Here is a 13,521-nt window from a genome sequence, read left to right on the forward strand (position 1 = left end):
AAACATTTCCCGCATTTCTCTTCTTCATTCAGGTCTAGAAAGTATGCCGAGACAAAACTTATTAGATGTCGGGCGCTGCGCAGTGGAGTCACTTCTAATGAGAACACTGAAGTAACTGAATTGTGATGAGGGCAGTTACTCATGAAACGCGTCTACACCTCCTAAGCGCTTGCCATCACATCAACTGTTGAACTGCGGCCAGGCATTTCATTGGACGTGGACTCGTGGGGGTCCTGGAAAGTCGTAACGGTTTTGTTTCTTTACCCCACGAAAGAAAGAGTACACAAACATAAGATGGACCGCATTTTATACCAAGTAGTCAGTTTGCGACGGTCCCGACATGAGACATTTCAAGTTTACGAAGAAGAATACACCGTCATGCAGCACAAGAGCGTATGCTCACTTTTTCATTTGATTGGTTTCTATTCATGGCCAAGCAGTGTCTCTCCTACAAAATAATGCAATTTTGACATTTGAAAGTTACGGACGGGAAAGACTCAATTGCTTTGCGCAGCGGCGTAAGAATATGTCTGCAAGCGGCATAAGAAGGCACGTTCGGTCAAACCTGCAGAAAACAAAGTCTGGACAGTGACATCCGGCCGCCAAACAGTCAAACCTCTCATTTGAATGCCTTAAATGTTGCGCAATATAGAAGTCAACCAAAAAATTCCTGAAAAAATACACCTACACGGTACTGTTGAAGACTGGAATTAACAACAGAAATGCATATTTATTGATTGATTACACATTGATCACATTTTAATGTTTTGGATCATCGAACCAATTTTTATATCTCATAAAAGACAACCCAACTAAATATAAAATGCAGTTTCCAAATGATGATTTTGCGCATGAAAGAAATTAAAAAAACTTTCTAGTCCTATGTGGAAAAAGTAATTGCTCCTTGAACTTAATTAACTGGTTGGGCCACACTTGGTAGAAATAATAAATACTAAAATTGTCTGATGAGCCACAACGTTTAAGTGTAAAAAAAAAAAAAAAAAAAAACAGAAATCAGTATGCAAATACTTTTTCATGTCACTGTATGCTACTGTCTGTCTCGGTATAACGTTATGCTGTAACTTAATGCATTGCCTTCATTACTTAATACAAAGTCTGCACTGTTAATGAAGGTTTTACGATGAGAACCGTTGGACCTGTGGCAAAAAAAAAAATTCTTATTGTTCTCGAACGCCGAGGTTCAACAGCACATAATGATTTAGGGTCCAACGCTCCGAAGATTAGCAGTATAAAAAAAAGGGTCTGGAATATTTAGAAGCAAAGTTTGCTTACTAATCTTGAGGGGGGGGGGGGAAGCACAAATTCATCTTGAAACAGTATTTTTCCAAAAGAGAAGTGCCGAAAGACTTTTGGAAACTGCTGCAGTATCAAAAGGGCAAAGGCGAACCCTTCAACTCTTTCACACACTAGCTTAGCTCCCGAAAGCCAAGATTTGGGTAGGTGAGCTCAATTTGCTGAGTTTCATGAGAAGGAGTGTTTTCCTTCTTTGAACAAATTGTGTAATACTGTCAAGACACTGCTGCACTAAAACCACATTAAAGCACCGCAATGAGAGGGAAAACACACACACAGACAAAGGAAATGATCTTACCCTCCTTCCTCTTGAAATCCCTCCAGTTCGTCTTTTTGCTCTGCCAGCGTCGACTCCAAGTCCAGATAGCTTCCATTATGAGACAACTGAAGAGCACAGTCATCAGGCTACAGTGGAGAAACACAAACATTATTCAATATCATGTGCTCAGAAGACAACAAATGGTTTGAATTTGGTGAACTGGACTTCATTCGGATCAGTGTCGAACCAGCAATGTCCAACAATCAAATTTGTGTTTTTAAGTTCTATGAAATACATACATCCATCCATCCATTCTCTACCGCTTATCGGGGTCGGGTCGCGGGGGCAGTAGCTTCAGCAGGGACGCCCAGACTACCCTCTCCTCAGCCACTTCATCCAGCTCTTCCGGGGGGATCCCGAGGCGTTCCCAGGCCAGCCGAAGGATGTAGTCTCTCCAGCGCGTCCTGGGTCGTCCCCGGGGTCTCCTCCCGGTGGGACATGCCCGGAACACCTCACCAGGGAGGCGTCCGGGAGGCATCCGAATCAGATGCCCCAGCCACCTCATCTGGCTCCTCTCAATGCGGAGGAGTAGCGGCTCTACTCTGAGATCCTCCCGGATGACCGAGCTTCTCACCCTATCTCTAAGGGAGAGCCCGGACACCCTGCGGAGGAAACTCATTTCGGCCGCTTGTATCCGGGATCTTGTTCTTTCGGTCACGACCCACAGCTCATGACCATAGGTGAGGGTAGGAACGAAGATCGACCGGTAAATTGAGAGCTTCGCCTTTCGGCTTAGCTCTTTCTTTACCACAACGGACCGATACAAAGTCCGCATCACTGCAGACGCTGCACCGATCCGCCTGTCGATCTCCCGTTCCATTCTTCCCTCACTCGTGAACAAGACCCCAAGATACTTGAATTCCTCCACTTGGGGCAGGATCTCATCCCCGACCTGGAGATGGCATGCCACCCTTTCCCGACTGAGGACCATGGTCTCAGATTTGGAGGTGCTGATTCTCATCCCAGCGGCTTCACACTCGGCTGCGAACTGCTCCAATGAGAGTTGGAGGTCACGGCTTGATGAAGCCAACAGAACCACATCATCTGCAAAAAGCAGAGATGCAATACTGAGGCCACCAAACCGGACCCCCTCTACGCCTCGGCTGCGCCTAGAAATTCTGTCCATAAAAGTTATGAACAGAATCGGCGACAAAGGGCAGCCTTGGCGGAGTCCAACCCTCACCGGGAACGAGTTCGACTTACTGCCGGATATGCGGACCAAACTCTGACTCTGGTCGTACAGGGACCGAACAGCCCGTATCAGGGGGTTCGGTACCCCATACTCCCGAAGCACTCTCCACAGGACTCCCCGAGGGACACGGTCGAACGCCTTCTCCAAGTCCACAAAACACATGTAGACTGGTTGGGCGAACTCCCATGCACCCTCGAGGACCCTGCCGAGGGTGTAGAGCTGGTCCACTGTTCCACGGCCAGGACGAAAACCACACTGCTCCTCCTGAATCTGAGATTCGACTTCCCGACGGACCCTCCTCTCCAGCACCCCTGAATAGACCTTACCAGGGAGGCTGAGCAGTGTGATCCCCCTGTAGTTGGAACACACCCTCCGGTCCCCCTTCTTAAAAAGGGGAACCACCACCCCAGTCTGCCAATCCAGAGGCACTGTCCCCGATGTCCACGCGATGTTGCAGAGGCGTGTCAACCAGGACAGCCCCACAACATCCAGAGCCTTTAGGAACTCTGGGCGAATCTCATCCACCCCCGGGGCCCTGCCACCGAGGAGCTTTTTAACTACCTCGGTGACCTCAAACCCAGAGATAGGAGAGCCCGCCTCAGAGAACCCACACTCTGCTTCCCCATGGGAAGGCGTGTCGGTGGAATTGAGGAGGTCTTCGAAGTATTCTCTCCACCGACTCACAACGTCCCGAGTCGAGGTCAGCAGCGCCCCATCCCCACTATACACAGTGTTGGTGGTGCACTGCTTTCCTCTCCTGAGACGTCGGATGGTGGACCAGAATTTCCTCGAAGCCGTCCGGAAGTCTTTCTCCATGGCCTCACCGAACTCCTCCCATGCCCGGGTTTTTGCTTCAGCGACCACCAGAGCTGCATTCCGCTTGGCCAGCCGGTACCCATCAGCTGCCTCAGGAGTCCCACAGGCCAAAAAGGCCCGATAGGACTCCTTCTTCAGCTTGACGGCATCCCTCACCGTTGGTGTCCACCAACGGGTTCGCGGATTGCCGCCACGACAGGCACCGACCACCTTACGGCCACAGCTCCGGTCGGCCGCCTCAGCAATGGAGGCGCGGAACATGGTCCACTCGGACTCGATGTCCCCCGCCTCCCCCGGAACATGAGCAAAGTTCTGTCGGAGGTGGGAGTTGAAACTCCTTCTGACAGGGGATTCTGCCAGACGTTCCCAGCAGACCCTCACAATACGTTTGGGCCTGCCACGTCGGACCGGCATCTTCCCCCACCATCGGAGCCAACTCACCACCAGGTGGTGATCAGTTGACAGCTCCGCCCCTCTCTTCACCCGAGTGTCCAAGACATGCGGCCGCAAGTCCGATGACACGACCACAAAGTCGATCATCGAACTGCGACCTAGGGTGTCCTGGTGCCAAGTGCACGTGTGGACACCCTTATGCTTGAACATGGTGTTCGTTATGGACAATCCGTGACGAGCACAGAAGTCCAATAACAGAACACCGCTCGGGTTCTGATCGGGGGGGCCGTTCCTCCCAATCGCGCCCTTCCAGGTCTCACTGTCATTGCCCACGTGAGCATTGAAGTCCCCCAACAGAACAATGGAGTCCCCAGCGGGAGCGCTCTCCAGCACCCCCTCCAAGGACTCCAAAAAGGGTGGGTACTCTGAACTGCTGTTTGGTGCATAGGCACAAACAACTGTCAGGACCCGTCCCCCCACCCGAAGGCGGAGGGAGGCTACCCTCTCGTCCACCGGGGTGAACCCCAACGTACAGGCGCCGAGCCGGGGGGCAATAAGTATACCCACACCTGCTCGGCGCCTCTCACCATGGGCAACTCCAGAGTGGAAGAGAGTCCAACCCCTCTCGAGAGGACTGGTACCAGAGCCCCAGGTGTGTGTGGAGGCGAGTCCGACTATATCGAGTCGGAACTTCTCGACCTCACACACCAACTCGGGCTCCTTCCCTGCCAGAGAGGTGACATTCCACGTCCCTAGAGCCAGCTTCTGTAGCCGGGGATCGGATCGCCAAGGTCCCCGCCTTCGGCCACCGCCCGGCTCACACTGCACCCGACCCCTATGGCCCCTCCCACAGGTGGTGAGCCCATGGGAAGGGGGACCCACGTTACCCTTTCGGGCTGTGCCCGGCCGGACCCCATGGGTGCAGGCCCGGCCACCAGGCGCTCGCCTTCGAGCCCCACCACCAGGCCTGGCTCCAGCGGGGGGCCCCGGTGGCCCGCGTCCGGGCAAGGGAAAACGAAGTCCATTGTTTGTCGTCATCATTAGGGGTCTTTGAGCCGTGCTTTGTCTGGTCCCTCACCTAGGACCTGTTTGTCATGGGTGACCCTGCCAGGGGCATAAAGCCCCAGACAACTTAGCTCCTAGGATCACTGGGACACACAAACCCCTCCACCACGACAAGGTGACGGCTCAAGGAGGGGGAAATACATACAGTGCTTCAAATTATTCTAGGTAGTATTTTTTTTTTTTTCAGTTTTAGTGCTTTAAAATGTCTTCGTTTTCCAGAAGGATTGCATTGTCTTTCAAAGTAAATCTGCGTACATTCTTATTACGGGTGTAATCAGTTTATGACTGAGCTCCCAAATTTGTGTGTAAAACCATAATAAATCTTTTTTTTTTTTTAAATCACAATATCATTGTTTAATAATATTAAACAATCCAATGAAAACCAGTACATACTGCAATAAATAAGAGCGTCTGCTTGTGCAACATAATGATACAGTCATACTTGTTCTGCTTCGCACTACGTAGTTCATTGGACGCCGTTTATGACCTTCAAACCGCGCACGTCGGGATTCGGGACTGTCATAAACCGAAGACCCCAGGCAAATGTGCAGCTCCTCATGAGTCCACTTTTAACCATCTCTTGTCGATCATTCACAAATGTTCCAACAAGATTCTCTCGCCTAATTTGACGAAGTCACTACTACCGCAACCTGTTGCTTCATTTGCAAAGCACATCCGAGCGCAGTGTCTGCTGTCTCTATTGAGGCTGCTGATGACATTTTCAAATGTTTGGTATCTGGCTCTTCATCCACCAGGAGATGTTCCGCCTCCTGTCTTGCTCCCTCGTCGCTGAATTATGTCATTGACCTCTTCCTGTCACCAGCTGTAGCGTCTGCGGTGCACTGATCATGTGTGCACCGTGTCAAGTATTTGAGGCAGGTTTATGTCTCGGCTCCCGCGGATGTCAGGAGGGACCTCTTATCGGCTCCTGTCAGCACTTAACAATGACAAATTTGGGAGCAGCCTGGCACTGTGTTTTCGCTTATCTCTCGTCTTGCTCTGTTTGATAAACTATGGTCACGTAAAAACGGGTCCCGTAGAAGAGGTGTGATTTGTCAGCTCCTTTCGGGGTTTTCATCAGTTGTTTGTAGTGTCCAAAACACATGGCTCAGGTGACCTTCAATTTAACCTCCCAATATTCAGGAGTCTGTAAAAATCAGTACATCCTCCAACATTAGACGCCCCAAAAGTGATACAGTGCAAAAACTAAAAATATTACCGAAAATATTTGTCTTATTTCTAGTCAAAATTTATCTGATAACTCTTAAAATAAGACTCATTACACTTAAAATAGGAGTCATCACTTGAAATAAGTAGAAAAAATTGTCATTGAAATGGGAAAACAATTGACTTATTTCAAGTAAAAATAGCTTGAAACAAGAGAAAATGGTCTAAAAACAATTTTTTCAATGATGAGTCTTATTTTAAGTGTAACCAGATTAGTTTTGACTCAAAGTAAGACAAATATTCTTGGTAAGATTCTGCAATGAAATATCCCACAAAAGTCACACAAAACCTTTTTTTTTTTTTTTTTTTAAACCACCATCAAGTGTGACATCACGTGAGCAAACCGCGCGAGACTTCGCCTTCTGGGTATCCAAAAGTGTGTTTTTCTCTGTGTTTGACTTATTGATGTTTTTTGTTATGCCACCACAAAAGGAAACCAGTGAGGGCAACTGCAGTTGGATGAGAACCACAAAACCACAAATTGAGACGCAGGAGAACTTTTGGCTGCTCAGTATAATATGAGCGATACAGATACAGTAAATTCATATTAATTACAGATACCAATTCATTTGTCAGGCCCTCCTGTGCGACGATTGCATGTACTCCCTGCGCCTGTGTAGGTTTTCTCAAGGTACTCTGTCTTCCTCCTTCCTTCCTCCCCATGCGTGCCAGTGGGATGATATTGAGAAATATAATAATGATTATAATAATAATAATAATAATGTTTTCAATTCTTTGATTTCTACAATGATATTTATGAATGGATTACGTCTGACGGCCACCGAACATGTCCACAGGGCTCAGAATCTGTCTGCCTGTGCCCTGATCACATTCACCAAAATCGCATTAGACCAGCGGTCTACCTTGTTCCAAGAAATAGACGTGGTCTCAGGAGGTGTAAGTTTTGCCACCAAAATTTCCCTCCGCCGAGCGCATCTCCAAGGGCGCACCCTCGCTGCGCCGTAACGCCCAGCTTGGCGCAGACCGGGCTGCCGTGAGCCTTGCGCTTGCACGAAAAACAAGATACGGCAGACTTTGCACCTTGCCGCAGATACGCCATCTACGAAAAGTTAGCCCCATGTGTTATTTAAATCTGACCAGATATTTTCAATTCTGAAGCAATCATCATTTTCCTCTAGAATATGATTAATTGAGCTATGTGGGAAGGACATGGAAGGCAAAGACATTTTGTGATAATCATTCTTGTGTGGAGGACATTCAAAGGAGCGTGTCCTTGAAAAGGCAACTATTAAATACACTCGTTTAGAACAGTTTAAAGGGCCCTGTGATGAGCCCAAAGACAGAATAAACATATGCACAGTACTTTAATCCTATTACCAGTGCGGGGGTGACAATCGTATTACGATTGCTCTTCCTCCCCCGAACTAAAGCGGGTAATCGAAAGAGGCAGACCGAGAGAAGGCAAGCGAGGCCAGCTACGCCGAACACAGACAGATGAGGCCTGAGAGCGCTTCTCCAGACGGCAAATTACAGACTAGCACATCCAGACGTACACACCAAAGTTAGGCTGACCAATTATTTATGCCGCGCGAGACTAACTTGCCTTCAATGCAAATGTGAGTGACAGTCACATGAAAACGTGTCACCAAGAAGACACTACGTGAGTGACAGACACCAAAAAGCGGAAAATACTTTTGCTATCAAGTTAAGCCCCACTATTCTGCGGGGAGAAGAAGCGAGCCCTGGCACAAGCGGGTGGCAAAAAACTACATTTGCCAAATTGAAGCGCTCAACTCATTTCAAAGTGGTTCCCTGCACCCAGATGCCACCGAAAGCACCACTGTTATTGTTTTGGCCTGAGCGCAAAAAACAACAAATGAACATCATATAATGCATGAATATGCAGAGGCTGACTGTATATACATATTTGATGCTATTTTTCTACACGGTGGCCATAGCGGTTCGCACGTCTACCCCACACTTTGGACGATCAGTGATTGAATCTCCAGCTCCGCCCTTCATTTTTGGACTTTGAACGTTCTCCTTGTGTTTACGTGGGCTTCCTAACACATTCCACAAAAAAAAAGAAAAGACCAAAAAAAGAAAATGCGTGTATGTTTATCTGGCGTGCCACTGAAAATGATCCAATTTCACTTAATTGGTCCAAAAATTCACATCTATTTACTTCAAGGAATGTATTTTTGGTCATCTATCTATGCTAGCAACATATAATGACGAGCAGAAAATGAAATGCTCTACCACTAAACGGCATAAGGTACAATTAACCTGGGTATCCACCTGTTGCCATTGTACAACAGAATATACAGTACACTGCACTAGACCGGACTGATGATTAGCAGATCATCTAGAGAAATTGCCACTAAAGATGTCAAAAGTGCTGTTTACAGCATTTCATCATTTGAACCAAAAACATCAAATGACAAACTCTATATCAAACTGTTCAAATAGATGTTGGGTCTTCACATCCCCAAAATGCAGAACAGAATGCGTGGGTTTTTCCCTGTTTTTTTTTGTGTTTTTTTTTTTGTGTGTCCTTCAAAAGGGGTGAAGTGAATCAAAACTGAAATCTCAAAGACACGGTCACAGGCTAAAGAAATTAATGTATGCATGTACAATTGAACAAAGCAGCATTAAAAAGGTGTCTTATTCTTCTTAACGTGGAACTCATACAAGCGCGGCGCACAAGGCTAACATTAGCATCCATGCTAGTGCTAACACAACCTGAGAAGTGTCCTGGCTGGTCCACCAACCTAGTGGGGTCCACGTGGTGAAGAGAGACGCACCTTATTATCAGTATGCTTAGAAATACATCGTGGACATAATCATCAACTTCTCGAGCTGTTATTTTAGGGCAGAATTTTGTTACATATCGTTGCTTTAACTTTTCCTTAAGTAGTCTGTCTTTGTGTCTGATTCTATGTGTAGAAAGATATGCAGAAATCCAAGATTAGTGTTATCACATCAATGGCAGTGGAGGTTTTCCTTAGCTGTCCCGCCCCCAGGATTTGAACCCACGGTGGCCCTGTGTTGTGACCGAGTCCAGAGAGGGAACCACAAGTTGTGCGCTCTCACACTGAGCCTTAGCCTCTCCCTTCAACCACCATACTGTGGTCCACTGACCAGGGACCAGGCAGGCAGTTAAGGCAGAAAAAGACTTAAAAATAAACACTATGCAATTTACAATTGAACTGTGCTATCTCCCTCCAATGCATGGTGTATTTGCATAATATGCGCATTATAAAGAAACTGGAAAATAGTCCTAATCCACTAAACTGTGATTCACATCCTTTTGTAGAATGCTAAGCTCGTCATACTTTCCTTTTTTGTTACATGACCAAAACACAATTGCTTGAAAATTGCATGTTTATGACCAACTACATCAGAAATCAGAACTACAAGAAGTATTACTGCGGGATTCCTATGCTGAGAAATAACAGTCCAGACTGCAGAGACCGGCACAACCACAAACGTGCATAATAATGTGTAAAAGTATTTGAAGGTCCTTTGACAGGCTCCGAGAAGGAACCTGTATTTTACAACATTTCACATAACTTCTCATTATGGGACTCTATAATTTCTAGTGGAAGAAAAATGCAGGAAAACAACGAGTCCAGATCGAAATTGGTGAGAAGTGAGAGTACATCTTCGAAGACTGAGCAAGATTTTCCCCTTACTTGGACTCACTCTACAAACCAGACCCAAGGCCACCAAGTCACTCACGAGATGGAACCAAAAGAGAGAAAGAGGAAAAGCCTTTGAACGACTGTTGCTCAATTGATTTTTGTAGATAATGGTAGATTTGGAACAAGTCCATCGGATTTAGAAGAGAATATGCACTTAGCCTGACATGAAAACATATTATTACGAGGCACTGATGACTACTTAGTCCAATGGTGCATATAAGGAAGCAGTATTAGGGTCGACGTAGCAAAAAAATACAAGCATAAAGTTTAAAAATGAAAATTAATCATTCTAAACAAATGAAGCACCATATTATGATTTTTTGGGCAAAAGACAACGTGATTAAATACAGGATGAGGTGGCGATAAGCCACTCAAATATGTCTGTCATGTACGATCATTCATATATGTGCTGGCCAGTGGGGTGAGTTAAAGAAATAGAAATAGGCTCATAATGAGCATAATTCTAATAATGCATTCAATTAACTGCTTTCTACAAAGATTCAGAGAGTTCGATGTGCGCTGTTCAACATGTTTATGAATGAAATACGTCTGATCCGGCCCACATGTCCGTGGAGCGCTTGTATCTTTCCGCGGCCTGTGTAACGACAGCAGAATGACAGCGACAGGAAAGGCGCAGGGACTGCACATGTGAGCCACTGCAACTCCCGGGGCATCATGTGTTAGAAGCGTACTATTTATAAGCGAGCAGAATCCAAAGACAACAGATTGCTCTCTCAGAGGGGACTATCGTGCTCTCTGGGACTTCTCCAGATCTTAAGAGTGTCAGCTGGTTGCTGAGATGTACGTTGCAATCGAATAGGACCCGATACAAGGACCATACCAACAATTTGGCTTTAAAAAAAAAACAAAAAAAAAACAACATCCATACTATTGTTCTAGTTTGCATGTGTTATGCGGTTAAATACTTCTCTGACATTGTTAAAGCAAAACTGGGAATTACTGTGGAGCCAGGATTTCTTATCTGGGTAAATATATCTTACTGGTGATTGTGGTAAAATCACTGGAAGAAAAAAAAAAAAAAAGTTGTGTGTGAGCTCTTGGTGTTTTTAATTATTCCCTCCTGCAGACAGTAGAGGTTATCTCCTCAAACTGAGTGAGCTGCAGAAGGAGCCTTGTGGTTCTCCAATGCATCCCGAGGATTCAGCTGCATATCTTATCTTAGAATATAACTGTTCTACGAAAATACACACTCCATGAAACCTGAAACTTGGCTAGGTTGTCTTTTGTTATTTTTGGGGTGAAACAGGTACAACATTTCTGTAACTGTACACGACATGGGGTGTTAAATGTTGCACAATGGGGCTGGGGGATTAACTTTATTAATTTACTGCACTGGGGTAGGCGGCACGGTGGCCGACTGGTTAGAGCGTCTGCATGTTCTCCCCGTGCCTGCGTCGGTTTTCTCCGGGCACTCCGGTTTCCTCCCACATCCCCCCAAAAAAACATGCTTGGTAGGTTAATTGAAGCCTCTAAATTGCCTGTCGGTGTGAATGTGAGTGCGACTGGTTGTTTGTTCGTATGCTGGGATAGGCTCCAGCACGCCTGCGACCCTAGTGTGGAGAAGCGGCTCTGAAAATGGATGGATGGATGCATTGGGGTACATGCTTTTACAGCCTCTTTAAATGACTGCTCTCTTTCATTTCATTTTACAGTACAGCTACGTACAGTACATCAATCCATGTTCTATAGCATTTGTCCTCATTTGGGCAGCCGGTGAGCTGCAGCCTACACCAGCTGACTTTGGGCGAGAGGCGGGTCCACCCACCGGACTGGTTGCCAGTCAATTGCAGGGCACCTATTGACCAACAAACGGTCACAATCACACTTTTGAATGATGTAGAGTCTTCAATTAAACTAACGTGCGTTGTTGGAATGTAGGAGGCAGCCCATGCAAACGCCACACATGACGGATTCAAACCCAGAACCTCAGAACTTCGATATGGACATGCCAACCACTTTCTGTATTTAAAACAATACCATCCATCCATCCATTTTCTGAGCCGCTTCTCCTCACTAGGGTCGCGGGCGTGCTGGAGCCTATCCCAGCTGTCATCGGCAGGAGGCGGGGTACACCCTGAACTGGTTGCCAGCCAATCGCAGGGCACATACGAACAAACAACCATTCGCACTCACAGTCATGCCTACGGGCAATTTAGAGTCTCCAATTAATGCATGTTTTTGGGATGTGGGAGGAAACCGGAGTACCCGGAGAAAACCCACGCAGGCACGGGGAGAACATGCAAACTCCACACAGGCGGGGCCAGGGATTGAACCCGGGTCCTCAGAACTGTGAGGCTGACGCTCTAACCAGTCGGCCACCGTGCCGCCTAAAACAATACCTTAAATTAAAAATGACGTATGCCACTACAGGACAATGAATGCTCCTTTTTTTTCAAATCAGGTCAAACTGGGGGATTAATGTGGTTAAAGTAAACATGAGCAGATGCTTCCTGCCCTCATCCAAATGATTCGCAATCCACATTCAAATGACACACAGCTACACAATAACCTTATTAAGTGGTTGTAAGGTATATGGCACTCTTTCATGCATCAAGTTTTCAAATGCATGTCAGCATCCCACATCAGCAAAAGTGCACTTGTATTTTGTTGGTAGCAACCCCGGGGGCTAATTATTCATGTTCATGTGTGGAGAAGCAGGTTAAGCATGAAGAAGCATTGTCAACATACCTTGTGCGGGGCTCTCAGCAGCTTGTGCACGCCAGCTATCTGATTGATGAGAGGGATATCGTCCCTGAATGTGTACACTGGAGGTCTGCTGGGCTCCGGGAAGTTGGTGCTGTTGAACGGATCCGTATCATCTAGGAACTGCACCCTGCACACAAACGTGGCCATGGTGTGTCCCCCATGCAAGGCCGGCTGAGGGTGGGGATGGGTGTGGGGTGGGGGGCGGGGTGGCGGTGGGTGGAGGCCTTGGTGGCCGACTCTTCCTATCCTACTCGGAGCGTCTCCATGCGGGACAGCCACCAGCGCCCGCAGCGTACACCAGATGCAGGACAGTGGTCACAGCGAGCCGGTCCAACAAAGTCAAGATCCGGGACTGCCCCCCTCCCTCTCTCTCTCTCTCTCTCTCGCTCTCTCTCTCTCTCTTTCTGCGTTTCCTATGCGGCATCCAGGAGCATTGCGGTGCTGAAGCACTGAGCCCGATGAGGACCGCACTTCTCCTCTTTGCTCTGTTAGAAGAACGACGCGCAAAGCAGAGGAGCGCGCCTCGTGTTAGGAGCGCGGGGGCGCTCTCTACTGGTCAAGATGAAAACTACATTTGGATGAACACATCCCATTTCAGCGACATGAGGTCAATCACAACCAAAAATTGGAAATGTAACCTTAGAAATTAATTATTACAATAATAAGGGTTAGAATTAGGTTATTTAAGACTGCACTGCACTCGGAGGTGTTTCTAATATTTTATACGTCTCTGACAGCCTATCAAGAATGCTTTTCTGAGGTAGATCAGATTAGATTAGATTAGATAGATAGATAGATAGATA

At 47.0% G+C, this 13,521-nt stretch overlaps 1 protein-coding gene across 3 annotated transcripts in view; it reads right to left on the reverse strand.

Moving 5' to 3' along the window:
• Nucleotides 1-13,189, reverse strand: part of fhod3b (formin homology 2 domain containing 3b) — an 88,246-nt gene extending 75,057 nt beyond the window's left edge. Inside the window, exons 1-2 of one of the 3 annotated variants that reach the window (XM_061775849.1) lie at nt 12,701-13,189; nt 1,613-1,719 (exon numbers count right to left, since the gene is read on the reverse strand). In XM_061775849.1, coding sequence (XP_061631833.1) covers nt 1,613-1,719; nt 12,701-12,865 — 272 coding nt within the window. In that variant the 5' untranslated portion in view covers nt 12,866-13,189. The remainder of the gene's footprint in view (nt 1-1,612; nt 1,720-12,700) is intronic. The other 2 variants (XM_061775851.1, XM_061775850.1) reach the window with 2 other exon arrangements.
• Nucleotides 13,190-13,521: the final 332 nt, after the last annotated feature.

This window comes from Phyllopteryx taeniolatus, chromosome 6 (assembly GCF_024500385.1).
Source record: "Phyllopteryx taeniolatus isolate TA_2022b chromosome 6, UOR_Ptae_1.2, whole genome shotgun sequence".
NCBI classification, from domain to species: domain Eukaryota; kingdom Metazoa; phylum Chordata; class Actinopteri; order Syngnathiformes; family Syngnathidae; genus Phyllopteryx; species Phyllopteryx taeniolatus.